General features: G+C 30.1%; 1 protein-coding gene across 17 annotated transcripts in view; it reads left to right on the forward strand.

Annotated features, from left to right (window-relative positions):
• RYR2 (ryanodine receptor 2) overlaps positions 1-13,142 on the forward strand; it is a 712,857-nt gene that overhangs the window by 344,149 nt on the left and 355,566 nt on the right. For all 17 annotated transcript variants that reach the window (XM_031968518.1, XM_031968517.1, XM_031968521.1 and 14 more), the window contains 5 exons: positions 882-1,000; positions 1,511-1,644; positions 3,382-3,623; positions 8,116-8,308; positions 10,948-11,164. In XM_031968518.1, coding sequence (XP_031824378.1) covers positions 882-1,000; positions 1,511-1,644; positions 3,382-3,623; positions 8,116-8,308; positions 10,948-11,164 — 905 coding nt within the window. The remainder of the gene's footprint in view (positions 1-881; positions 1,001-1,510; positions 1,645-3,381; positions 3,624-8,115; positions 8,309-10,947; positions 11,165-13,142) is intronic.

The following is a 13,142-nucleotide window of genomic DNA, read 5'->3' on the forward strand; positions in this document are numbered from 1 at the left end:
ATACTATGTAAGTATAATATAGCATAATATAATAGTTCAGTCATTCACTTGTGCCTGACTCTCCATTACTGTCAGACCATAACATGCCAATAGTGACCATATTGCTGTCAGTGGCAAAGATTGAGGTATGGCTTGCCATTTCCTTCTCTAGTGGATTAAGGCAGAGAGATTTAGATGACTTGCCCAGGATCACACAGTTAGGAAGGAACTAAAACCTGATTAGAACTCAAGTCTTCTCACCTTAGGCCCAGTGTTCTACTCATTTCCTTAGCCACTGAGCTGTTCTATTGTATAGTATGGTATAGTAGAATAGAGTAGAGTAGAGCATAACATAACATAGCATAGCATAGTATAGTATAGTGTAGAATAGTGTAGTATAATGTAGAGCATATGTATATTTAAATATTATCTATAACATATTAATAACACGTTTTATATAATATATATTTTATTTGTACACAAATACACATACATAAAATATCAATTATTGTTGCTGTTCATTAGTTTTCTTTTTAAATTCCACATTGAGGCTCATTTCTCAGTAACTGCACTTGGTCTAAAATGAGATATCAGAGCACTTCATAAAATACTGACAGTTGGTATAAAACGCATTTCTGAATGAGACCAAATATAATATGAAGAATATTTTATCAGAGCTAAAGCCCATGGTGAGAATGACTCTTGATAATCTTGATAAACTCTTGAAGAAGTGTTAGTTTGCTTATAGGAAGAAATTAATATAAAATAGGTTTACTAAAACATATGTATTGAATATTTCTTGGGGACATTTCCTTTTGGTTATCTTGTTTTTAAGAATAGAGAATGAAAATAATAGATTAAAAATCCCTGTTTTTTTCTTTTTTCTTTTGTTTTGTCTTTAGGGATTCTTGAAGTTTTACACTGTGTATTGGTGGAAAGTCCAGAAGCTCTGAATATTATTAAAGAAGGACATATTAAATCCATCATCTCACTTTTAGACAAACATGGACGAAATCACAAGGTGAGATTATATATATATATGGAGAGAGAGAGAGAGAGAGAGAGAGAGATAGAGAGAGAGAGAGAGATTAAGTGAATTAAATAGCAAAATAGGAGAATGAGTCTTTTTTTGTCAGTATTAGTGGGATTATGCCACTTAGATTAGTGACATGTCAAATGGTACTTTGTAGACTATGTTAAAATGAGGGAATATAACGTTTCCTAATTTCTGGGAGCAAAGAATGAGGCATTAACAAAAAGAAACTTAAATGTGCCCCCAATTTTTCCTTATAAGGAATTATTTTAGTATTTACTTTCAGTAGTCTTATAAGTACTTTTGGGAATAATGAATGTTCATTCACACAGCAATTAAATTTTTATAGATAACATTTTTGGAAACTTTTGGGAAGCCTCAAGTTTTGGATCTTAGGGAATTATAAGGATGTTTGCTGTTTTCTAATGTGATTGATACTTATTGAGCTTGAAAAATAAGGAATAAATAAAATGAAAAGAAAGCTGTTTTCTTTTATAGGTTCTTGATGTCTTGTGTTCTCTCTGTGTTTGCCATGGAGTTGCTGTCCGCTCTAATCAGCATCTAATCTGTGACAACCTTCTACCAGGAAGAGATCTACTATTACAAACACGTCTTGTGAATCACGTGAGCAGGTATTTTCTTCTTTTTTTTTTTTTTTAATAAATTCTAATGATATATAGAGTTACTAAGTCTCTTTTCTAGAAGTTGAATCTTTTAACTTTTTGATTGAACAGCTTTAAGGTATTATTTTACATGAATGCAATTCATAAAGTATTTACCTTATTCCAAGACTGGAATGGATTTGCGATCTTAATAATTCTAGAGTTCCTTCCAGTGAAGGAGATTGCAACCCCTTTATGTTTATCTATCGTACATAATCTTGTCCATATATTTCCGTACATTTACCATGGATGTCTACCTAAATGTGCTGGAGACTCTCCTTATTTTTACTTTATATGGTTAAAAAAAAACAAAAAAGCAGTCATTATTCATTTGTTTTCACTTGTTCTTTATATGTAACTAGCACTTTTTCTGTGTATCATAAAATTCCTTATGTTATCTTTTACTCCTAATCTTTGAATGAAGAATACATGAAGATTGCAGCCTTCATGTACTTTAATAACCATCATGTACCTCTCCATTATCTTCTGTGTGATATTTATTTTTAATTCTTCAGAGGCAATTGTATTTCCTGACTACCACTGTTATGGACAAATTGGGAAAAAGATATATTATACCAGCTCAAAATTGAGTCAGGGGTTTATCTTTATCATAGGTCATCTGAATAGCTAAATAAACCTGAAGTTTGGTGGAATAAGTTTATGGTCAAGGAAAGTAAATATGTTACAATTTTCTGTGTTCAAAGAAGCAAGTAAAATGAGATGATTTGTGTGTTCCTAGAAGATATTGAAAATATCATTAAATTTTAATATGCCAACCTCAATTATCAAGTGCAAACCATCTGCCAGATACTTCATTAAGTGCGGTGGATAACAATTAAAAAGCAAACAGGCCTCTCCTCAAGGAACTTGCATTTCATGGTGTTCATTTTTGTGAGGAAATGAAACATGCCATCATCACTGGCCAAATGTAATTAATTCCAGAACTACATTATCGAAAAAGAACAAGTTAGTTTTTCTATTATATTTACCTTCAATATTTTGAAAACATATTAGAAATTTGATGTTTTAATTCCATTCAAAGAATTTTGGTTTGGGTTTGCATTACTCTCTTTTTTAATTAAAAAGATTATCTTTCATGAACTAATTTATGATGTTTCCTAACATATGAACTCAAATATATTATGCAAAATAGGCAGATATTTTCTAGAATCAATTCTAACTTGCTCTTGAGAGCCAATTGTTAAATTTTGTAGGAGTATTAAAACCTCAGAAATTAGCAGACACTACAAATCAAGGATTTATTTATCCTTTATTTGTTCTGATTAGGCTTAAAGAAATGATGGAGAAAATATTAGTAATTCAGATTAAATTGAAAAATGTCTTGCATATATTTTTGCCCAGAGAGTTAATTTTAAAATAGAATCATTATTTGCATGCTCCTACAAATATCATAGAAAGGTAATTAAGATTTAAAAAAAATCCCAACAACATTAAACTCTTGAATTGTGACTTAATCAGAAGCGTAAACACAGTATAACCAGAATATCAAATATTATGTTTATTGAATTATGTTCACGGTCAAGACCGAATATACTTGCATACTAAATCAGTGAATGTTAAATTAAATGATATGGCTTTGATTTATTTCTTCTCAGAAAAGTATAATTCAAGAAAAGTACTATAAACTGAAAGTGATAATAGATATTTAGATTTTTTTCAACTGGTATTTTTTTTTTCTCTTAAAAGCATGCGGCCCAATATTTTCCTTGGCATCAGTGAAGGGTCAGCTCAGTATAGGAAATGGTACTATGAACTCATGGTAGACCACACAGAACCTTTTGTGACAGCTGAAGCAACGCATCTCCGTGTAGGTTGGGCTTCAACAGAAGGTTATTCGCCCTATCCTGGGGGTGGTGAAGAATGGGGCGGAAATGGTGTTGGAGATGATTTGTTCTCCTACGGATTTGATGGACTTCATCTATGGTCAGGTAAATATTATATGCTTTCTCAAAATTTGAAAGTAAGCTTTTTTGCCCTTATAATTAATTTCTGCAATTTTATGAGATGCACACATTCTACCTCTTGTTATATATAGTATTCAGACATCTGGTATTTGAAGAATATATTCACTTTAGTAAAAGGCAAAATCTGTTGAGCTGGAGGACAAAAGAAAGATACTAAAATTAAAACATTTTATTTTAAATGTTACATTGTATATGAATAATGTGCATATGTATTTAAATAATTCCAATTTGTTTTGAGACTGTAACTTTTTTGATCCTTTCAATGATGCACCCAAATTTTGTGATTTCCAGCTTTAAAAGGTATGAAAATAGACTAATTTCTGGCTAGATAATCCAAGAATAAATTCAGAAATAATGTAAAGATACTTCAGAACAACAAAGATGATTAATAGAAATTGAATCATAGTGAATTTCATCAATTAAACAGCCTACTGTTATTTTATTTTTAGATAAATGTTTAAAATTTATTTTTAACACAAATTGCTTTATGAATTTATGAAGTTGGGAGAGAAAAATCAGAACAAAAGGGAAAAACCATAGGAAAGAGAAAAAAAACAGGAGAAAGAAATGAGCATACTGTGAACTTACAGTTAGGAAAACAAGTTAAAAATCTTGTCTCACTTACTTGTTGATTTTGTGCTTCTAGATAAGTTACTTAAGCTCTACCTTCTTTAAATTTCCTCATCTATAAAAAGAAGATGATAATAATTGTTTTTGTGATGCAATAATATTTATAAAATAGCTTTATAAACCTTAAAATCCAATATAAATTCTATTATTTATTACTTTTTCACCATCACGAAATCATTTTGACCTTTAAAGCTTTATAATAATTTGAACTTTGAAGGTACTATTCCATTCATACTTTTCTATCATTATTTTTCCTTACTATAGACCTACTGTTATTCTGTTGTTCTAGTTCAGTTCTGTTATTATTTTGTCAAGATCTTGTAGGCTAATTGATAGAGGATGAAATTTATAAATTAATTTTTGTCATGAGAATGGGGTATGGGAGTGTAGAAACACTGAACCCCCATATATATTGGAGTTTTAGGACTATCTTTACACAGGCCACCAAATGTTGGGGAGAAGAAATTTGAATCCCCAAGGTATATTGAAATCTTGGGCTGGTATCACAGATTGTCTCAAAATAATTTGCAGATTTAGATCTTCTCCAAATCAAGAGGAAAAAATTCTGTTATTATGCCATTGACTGGCAAGTTAAGTTCCAAAAGGGGAAAATGAGAGCTAAGGTCAATTTAAAGAGACAATCATGTTCATATTCCTCATTGCTTGCTTCAGGGAGTAACTAGTCTTCAAGATTTTTTTTAATGTAATCAAAGTTGTTCATTTTGTATTTCATAATGTTCTCTAATTCTCCTTTGGTCATAAAACATTCCCTTCTCCAAAGATCTTGTTGGTAAATTATGCCTTACTCTCCTAATTTGCTTATGATACCATACTTTTTGCCCAGATTTTGTACCCATTTTGACCTTATTTTGGTATTGAGTGTGAAATGTAGTTCTATTCTAAGTTTCTGACATATTATTTTCCAGTTTTTCCAGCAATTTTTGTGAAATAGTTAATTCACATCTCAGAAGCTAGAGTTTGGGGATTTATCAAATACTCAATTACTTTTAGGCCTTGATTATTCTGTCATGTGTATCTAATCTATTCCAGTGATTCACAACTATATTTCTTAGCCAGTACCAAATGGTTTAATGACTGCTGTTTTAATATAGTTTTAGGTTTGGCCATGATCATTTTTTTTCATTAATTCTCTTGATATTCTTGACCTTTGATGAATTTTATTATTTTTTTAGTTCTAGAAAATATTTTTTGGCAGTTTGATTGTATGGCATTGGACACATAGACCAATTTAGGCAGAATTGTCATTTTTATTATATTTGTTCAGCCTACCCATGAGCAATTGTTATTTTTCCACTCATTTAGAAATGACTTTATTTGTGTGACAAGTGTTTTGTAACTATGTTCATATAGTTCCTGGGTTTGTCTTGGTAGATAGACACCCACATATTTTATTTTGGCTATAGTTATTTTAAATGGAATTTCTCTTTCTATCACTTGCTGCTGGGGTTTGTCAGTAATATATAGAAATGCCAATGATTTATGTGGGTTTATTTTATGTCCTGCAATATTGCTAAAGTTGTTGATTGTTTTCTAGTAGGTTTTTGGATGATTTTCTAGGATTCTCTAAGTATATCATTATATCATCTACAAAAAATGATAGTGTAACTCCTCATTCTCTCTTCTAAGTTTTTTTTCTTTTTTTATTGCTAAAGTTTAAATTTCTAGTACAGTGTTGAATAATAGTTGTTATAAGGGGCATTCTTGTTTCATCCCTGATCTTACTGGGAATGAATCCAGTTTCTCTACATTATAAATAATGCTTGCTGTTGGTTTTAGATAGATACTGCTTATTAATATGGTCAATTATGGCAATAATTTTCCTGATATTGAACCAGCCTTGCACTTCTGATATAAATCCCAGTTGCTCATACTGTATCATCTTGGTGATAAATTAGTATAATCTCTTTGCTATTATTTGATTAAAATTTTTTGCTTCAATATTTATTAGGGAGATTTGTCTGTAATTTTCTTTCTCTGTTTTGGTTTTTTTTTTTTTTTGGTTTAGGTATTAATGCCATATTTGTGTCATAGAATGAATTTGATAAGACTCCTTCTTTACCTATTTTTGCAAAAAGATTTACATAATTTTGGAATAAATTGTTCTTTAAATGTTTGGTAGAGATCATTGGTAAATCGATTTGGCCCCAGGGATTTTTTTCTTAGAAAGTTCATTGATGATTTCTTCAATTTCTTTTTCTAAAATAGAACTTTGTAAGTAATTCACTTCCTCTTCTGCTAATCTGGGCAATTTATATTTTTATAAATATTTATCCATTGAGGTTAGATTGTCAGATTTACTGCTATACAGTTCAGCAAAATAATTAATTTCTTTTTCATTGGTGGTAAGTTCACCTTTTTATTTTTGATGCTGATAATTTGTTTTTTGGTTTTTTTTCTAATCAAATTAGCTAAAGGTCTATGTATTTTGTTGTTTTTTTTTCATAAAACAAATGCTTAGTTTTATTAATTAATTCAATAGTTTTCTTAGTGTCAATTTTATTAATATCTCCTTTGAGTTTCAGAATTTCTAATTTGGCATTTAATTTTGAGGGTTTTTAATTTGTTCTTTAATTTTTTTTTTACTTTGGCAACTTGCAGTATTTTTTCCTTGAGATATATAGTTCTGGAGTTTTGCAACAGTGTCCCTTAGGGTTCTTTTTCTTGTGGAATCTCTTTGCAAAGGTGATCAATGGATTCTTTCAATGACTATTTCCCCCCTATGTTTCTAGTATATCAGAGCAGTTTTCCATGATGATCTTTTGAAGAATGCTATTCAGCCTCTTTTTTTAGTCCTGGCCTTCAGATCAAGAATTTTTAAATTGTCTCTTCTGGATCTATTTTCCAGATCAACTGTTTTTCCAATGGGGTAGTTTACATTTTCTTCCATTTTTTCATCCTGTTTGTTTGACTGATTGTCATAGCATCATTAGCTTCCATTTGCCATAGTCTAGTTTTTAATGTGACTAATTTTTTTGGTTAGTAACTTAAATATATTTCCTCATATGTACTATAAGGATACTCATCCCTGCAGGGAAGGAATTTAGCTTTATTTCCTTTTTGTATCACCAAATGGTATCCCACTAGACTAGAGAATGCAGTTCACATCATGTGAAAGAGCAGATTTATTTTCATCTATTTAAGTCAAAGTTGATAAAATCCATTGATGTCACTTTAATACTATTGTTTTCATAACTGCTCATTTTTGTTATAATAATATACTATGTAGAATGCAATTGCTTTCTTTATGCACTAAATAATAGTAGTCAATCACGCTCTCCATTGACATAAAGGTGTTCTACCTTAGGTTCTATTCAAGACAGCTTATTACCAGAAATTGCAGAAGGACCTTGTTATATTACCTTGTTATATTACAGAGCATGAAACATATGGTCACGGTTTTCAAAAGTTTTGTTAATGCCTTAAAAATAATATGCTTATTTTTTGAAATCACCATTAGGTCTTTCTTTTTAACTAAAAATAGTTAAGCAAAATTCACTTATTATCTCTGCTTGACAGTGTATGCATTCTAATCTGTTGTTTTCAACATTTCTCTATCAAGAGGAATGAAATATATGTCATTAACTATCTTCTATGACTAAGTCTAATTATTAGATTTAATCTAAATTCAACTATATCTTAATGTATTATCAGTGTATTTTAAAGGAAGTATATGACAAATAGGAGTTTTAAACATTTAAAATCATTGTATTCCCATATTTTAAATATATTTTTCATTACTTTTTGAAGTCTTTGGGAGTTATAATTTCAGAAGGTACATCTCTGATCAATATTTTTGTCTCAATAGGTTGCGTAGCACGAACGGTGAGTTCGCCAAACCAACACCTATTGCGAACTGATGACGTCATCAGCTGCTGTTTAGATCTAAGTGCCCCAAGCATTTCATTCCGAATCAATGGACAACCAGTTCAAGGAATGTTTGAGAATTTCAACATTGATGGCCTCTTCTTTCCAGTTGTTAGTTTCTCAGCAGGAATAAAGTTAGTATTTTTAGTAGTGCTTTTTGTTTGTTTCTTTTCTCAGAAAAACTCTACAGTTATTTCCCTATCATCTCTAACTCTTTCTTCTCTCTTTTGCATGGTTGCTTAACTACATTTTCCCTATTCTCTGAAAGACAAAAAGATTAAGTGATTGTGGGTTTTGACCTTACTCTACTACATAGAAATGAACAGAGCAGAAATTAGCTCAGTCAACCTAGTTTTAGAAATATTTCATCTTTTTCTTCCTCTTTAAAATGTAACATATTTTGTATGCTTCCTTCTTTTAATTATAAACTCATTACCTTTCGTTAATTTGTCACCTGTCTTCTTTTAGTTCTCAAATCTTATACTCCTAACTTCTATCTGTCATAGCTTTAAGGAGTATGTATTATTGCATAAGTATCATTTTTTGGTGGATGTTCATGTCAAAATCATTTCAATGAATGATCAGTTCACCATGGCTGTAATTGATGGTCTCTTTGTTCCCTTTTAGCTCCAAAGCTATGATCTTTAGATGTTATACAGTGCTTTTTACACTTGACATATTAGGTATTTATACATATCAGTGTCAAAAATAACATAAATACTTTCACAAAAAAATAGACTTTCTTTCCTTCTATTTTTGGTAATATTAAAAGAAAAATTAAAGTTAAAGTGATCATTTATTTTTAAAATTGATTTAATAGGACCCAGTTATCATATTATGGGCATTTTAATGATTTTACAATAATGATAACATCTCTCATTTATATGGCAGTTACTGTGTACCCACCACTGTATTAAGTACCTCCCAATTATTATTTCATTTGTTCTTCTTAACAATCCTGAGGGGCAGATGCTTTTATTACCTTCCTTTTTTTTTTTTTTTCAGGTGAGGAAACTAAGGCAAATGAATGCTAATTGATTTCTCTAGGGTTACACAGCTAATAAATTTTGGAAGCCAAATTTGAACTTAGTGCTTCTTGACTCCAGATTCAGCATTTATCCACTCCACCAGCTAGATTCTAATGTAAAAATATAATAGGTGCCTTTTATAGATGTTCAGTAATATAGATTCATCATAATTTTCCTCAGGAATGAAATTAAATTTTAATATTTGGGAGGTTATTTGCAGTTTATCAGTTATAACCAAGCATCACCATTTCAAAAGAAGGGAAAGTAGTTAAGAAAAATTAAATTCCTTTCTCTGTCATGAGAGCTTTATTCTGTGTCGATAAGAACATAAATGTAAACTATTTTAACAACTTCTAGTATGTTCATTCCAAAATTTTTGCCTCAATTTAAGTATACAGTATTTAATAGTTATAACAATCAAATTACAATATATATGAAGAGTTCTGACTTCATTAGGCTGCCTTACTAGAAAATGACTTTAAATTTTAATTTTTCTTATAATTCATCTTTGATTTAAATTATATTTTCACTCAGTTAAAAATAGAATGAACATACTGGAAGTTATTAAAATAGTTTATATTTATAGATTATAGATACATTATAGCTTCTTATAGATACATTAAGCTTAATGTTGTATTCAAGGATTAGATAATGCTCTCTATATATTGATTCATTTGAGATGTAATTTTGGCATACACCTATTTTTTTCTTCCTTTCAGTATCTCATTTTAAGCTTAAAACTCACCTCACAGGCTTTAAACATTTAAAATCATTATATTCATGTATTTTAAATGTGTTTGGCAAAAATCTTGTGTCTTCCACTTAGACAGCCTTGCACAAAGCTTGTCATATTTTACATGCAAGATTAAAAAGAATGGAGATTGAAATCTTTGAGAGGTATGCCTCCATTTGGTATAATGGTTATATTTTGAGAAGATTTTAGGAGAATCTTTTAGTTTTAAGAATTTCTAAAAACCTAGAGTATTTCCTTAGTTTTTCATATATACATATGGATATTGGGGTCTTAACATCATTTCATTAAAATTATGACTAGTGAATAAACATCTAATTTATTTTGTATCCTACCTAACCTACTATTCTATCCTTGTATAAACTTAAAATAGGTTGCTATCAGCTAATATGTTGTATTTTTTGTGTTATTTTGCATATTTTGTGTGTATTTTTGTGTATAGTTAGCAAAATATTTTCACAAATATTTTCTAATTTTTTTCCACAAAACATCTGTGAGGTAAGTAGTACAGGCATTGTTATGGACTATTATGATTATCAATCCTAAAACTGAGGTTCATAGTTTAAATTATTTGTCTATAGTTATATATCCAGAAAATATCTGTGGTATGATGTCAATTGAGGTTTTGTGATTTCTTATTCTGTTCCTTGTTGCCTTTTAGTATATGTGTTTTGGGCTTTTTTGTTTTGTTTTGTTTTGCTTCTAGGAGAAAAATATTTGAGTTTCAAGTTGCTTATTCAGTAGAAATAATGAATTTTTACTATTCATTCTCATCTACTGAATCTGGCATCTTTGCCTTTTGAGTAGTACAGTAAAGAGTATTATTAGGGCAATTCTTAGTCACTAAAGAGAATTTGATTTATTATTTAATGATTATAAAGATGGTAACTTTAGATAGCACTAATTTTATATTAGTATTTAACTTATTATCTAAGAATGACTGTTTTAATATTTGTGCCAGAATTATAATTTTCCACTATTTTTTTATTTTCAGGGTACGTTTTCTTCTTGGAGGTCGACATGGAGAGTTCAAATTCCTTCCTCCACCTGGTTATGCTCCTTGCTTTGAAGCTGTCCTGCCAAAAGAAAAATTGAAAGTGGAACATAGTCGAGAATACAAGCAAGACCGAACATACTCGAGAGATCTGCTCGGCCCTACTGTTTCTTTGTCACAAGCAGCCTTCACACCAATCCCTGTGGATACTAGTCAAGTATGGAAAAGTCTCCTAACACTTTGCATTTCTTTAAGCCAATGATTCTCTAGGACAATTGTGTTTCTAGTTATTTTAGTGTTTTTATTTACTATTAAACGATATTTTAAAAGTTTAATGTATAAAATAGGGGCAGCTAGGTGGCACAGTGGATAGAGCAGCAACCCTGAAGTCAGGAGGACTTGAGTTCAAATCTGGCATCAGACACTTAACACTTCCTACTTGTGTGACCCTGGGCTAGTCACTTAACCCAATTACCTCAGCAAAAAAAAAATCATCATCATAATAATAATTAATGTATAAAATAAACTTGTATCCAACCAGCACCTTTTTTCTTATAGACATTAAAATTACTTTTTTAAAATTACTTATTAGTTATAGTTGTGTGGAAACTTTTAAAAGCACATAGCAATAACTAAAACTTGAGGGAGTGCAGAATATGTCATGTGACTAAAGGTATATTTGTCTCAGACAAATATAGATCAAGGAGTCTGAACTTTCATAATAGTTGCTAGTGAGGAGAAATTGTCTTTGAAATTAACTTGTCCATTTTTTCATCTTGCCTTTGGGTTCTTTAATTGAGTAATAAAACAAATAAAATCCAAAATATTATTTTGAGGTGATTTATTTATGGCATGCTATCAAACATAAATGATTTTATTTTAATAGTTTTAGTTTAAGAAAAATATACTAGTTGTTTTCCACAACTTAAAATTGGCAAGTTCAGGGTTCCATAACACTAAATGCCAAGGTCTCATGGTTTCTGAGACTATTATGTTTAAAAGAATAGGGAAAGGCTCAGACATTATTAAGAATTCTGCTTTTATCATTTTTGTGACAGTCAGCACTGCCCCATATCCTTAGTATAGTATGTGTTTATAATCTGAGATAGCCTAGAGAAGACTCCAATATATAGAATTATACAAATGCATACAAAGAACAGAAAATAGTCTCATAAGTATCTTGATTTCCCAGACTTACAATGCTCTATAGTAATGGAGCCTCAGAGAGACTGATGCTATTTGAGTAACTGTTACCTTTTTGTTAAAGTTAAAGTTTACGTTCTTGTTTAGTAACACAGAACATGTTTTGTTGATGAAATAGTATTTTAGCTTTCTTTCTAGAGGAAATAATTTAATTGTGATACATAAAGGAAATATATGTGGAAATTTGTGTTATACCAGAGGATCTTCAGGCATATTCCTGCTGCTATATGACATAAATGGCTAATACTGCCATCACTTTTACATTTCAAGGAAAGGAAATAGAAACTGTATACATGCCATTACATATTGGCTGAACTAAATGGAAATTTTATTAACCAATTTTATGAAAAAGAAAGTGATAAATTAAAATCAAAACTATTTTAAAATCCTTTTTAACTTTTTTACTTCTTTATGTGGAATTCATTAAAATTACTTCTCTACTACATATTAAATATAATAAGTAGAATTCAGAGAAATATGAGTAAACTACTTTAGACACTTGAAGTATTTGGAAAGAATCTGAAAAGGTACAAAATTCATTATTATAAAATTCTCACATATGACCAGTATTATCATTCAGAGCATTGACAGTGTGAACTTTGAATGACTATTTTTGAATAAATGATGTCTAGCAACTTATTCTTGGTAAATTAGGAACCTATCAACTGTTGCTCTATCATTTTTCCCATTTTTGTCATCAGTTTACGTAGTAAGCTGAAACTTTTACCAAAACAAGAAACATTCACTTAAATTAATATAATCAGTGATAGAAAGCTGTGAATTTATGGACAGAAAACTGCTGTCAGAACCATGTTACACATCTGTATCACATATTGGCTATATGACTATGGACGAGTCTCTTAAATTTTCAGTGATTTAACCCATTCTCTAAAACTACAAATTGCAAAGAAAATCCCTATATTACTGAGAAAGTTCTTCCTCTTGGAGCACCTTTACTAATCTTATACAGTCCTTTTCATCTATTTCTAATT

This window comes from Sarcophilus harrisii, chromosome 4, assembly GCF_902635505.1.
Source record: "Sarcophilus harrisii chromosome 4, mSarHar1.11, whole genome shotgun sequence".
NCBI classification, from domain to species: Eukaryota; Metazoa; Chordata; class Mammalia; order Dasyuromorphia; family Dasyuridae; genus Sarcophilus; species Sarcophilus harrisii.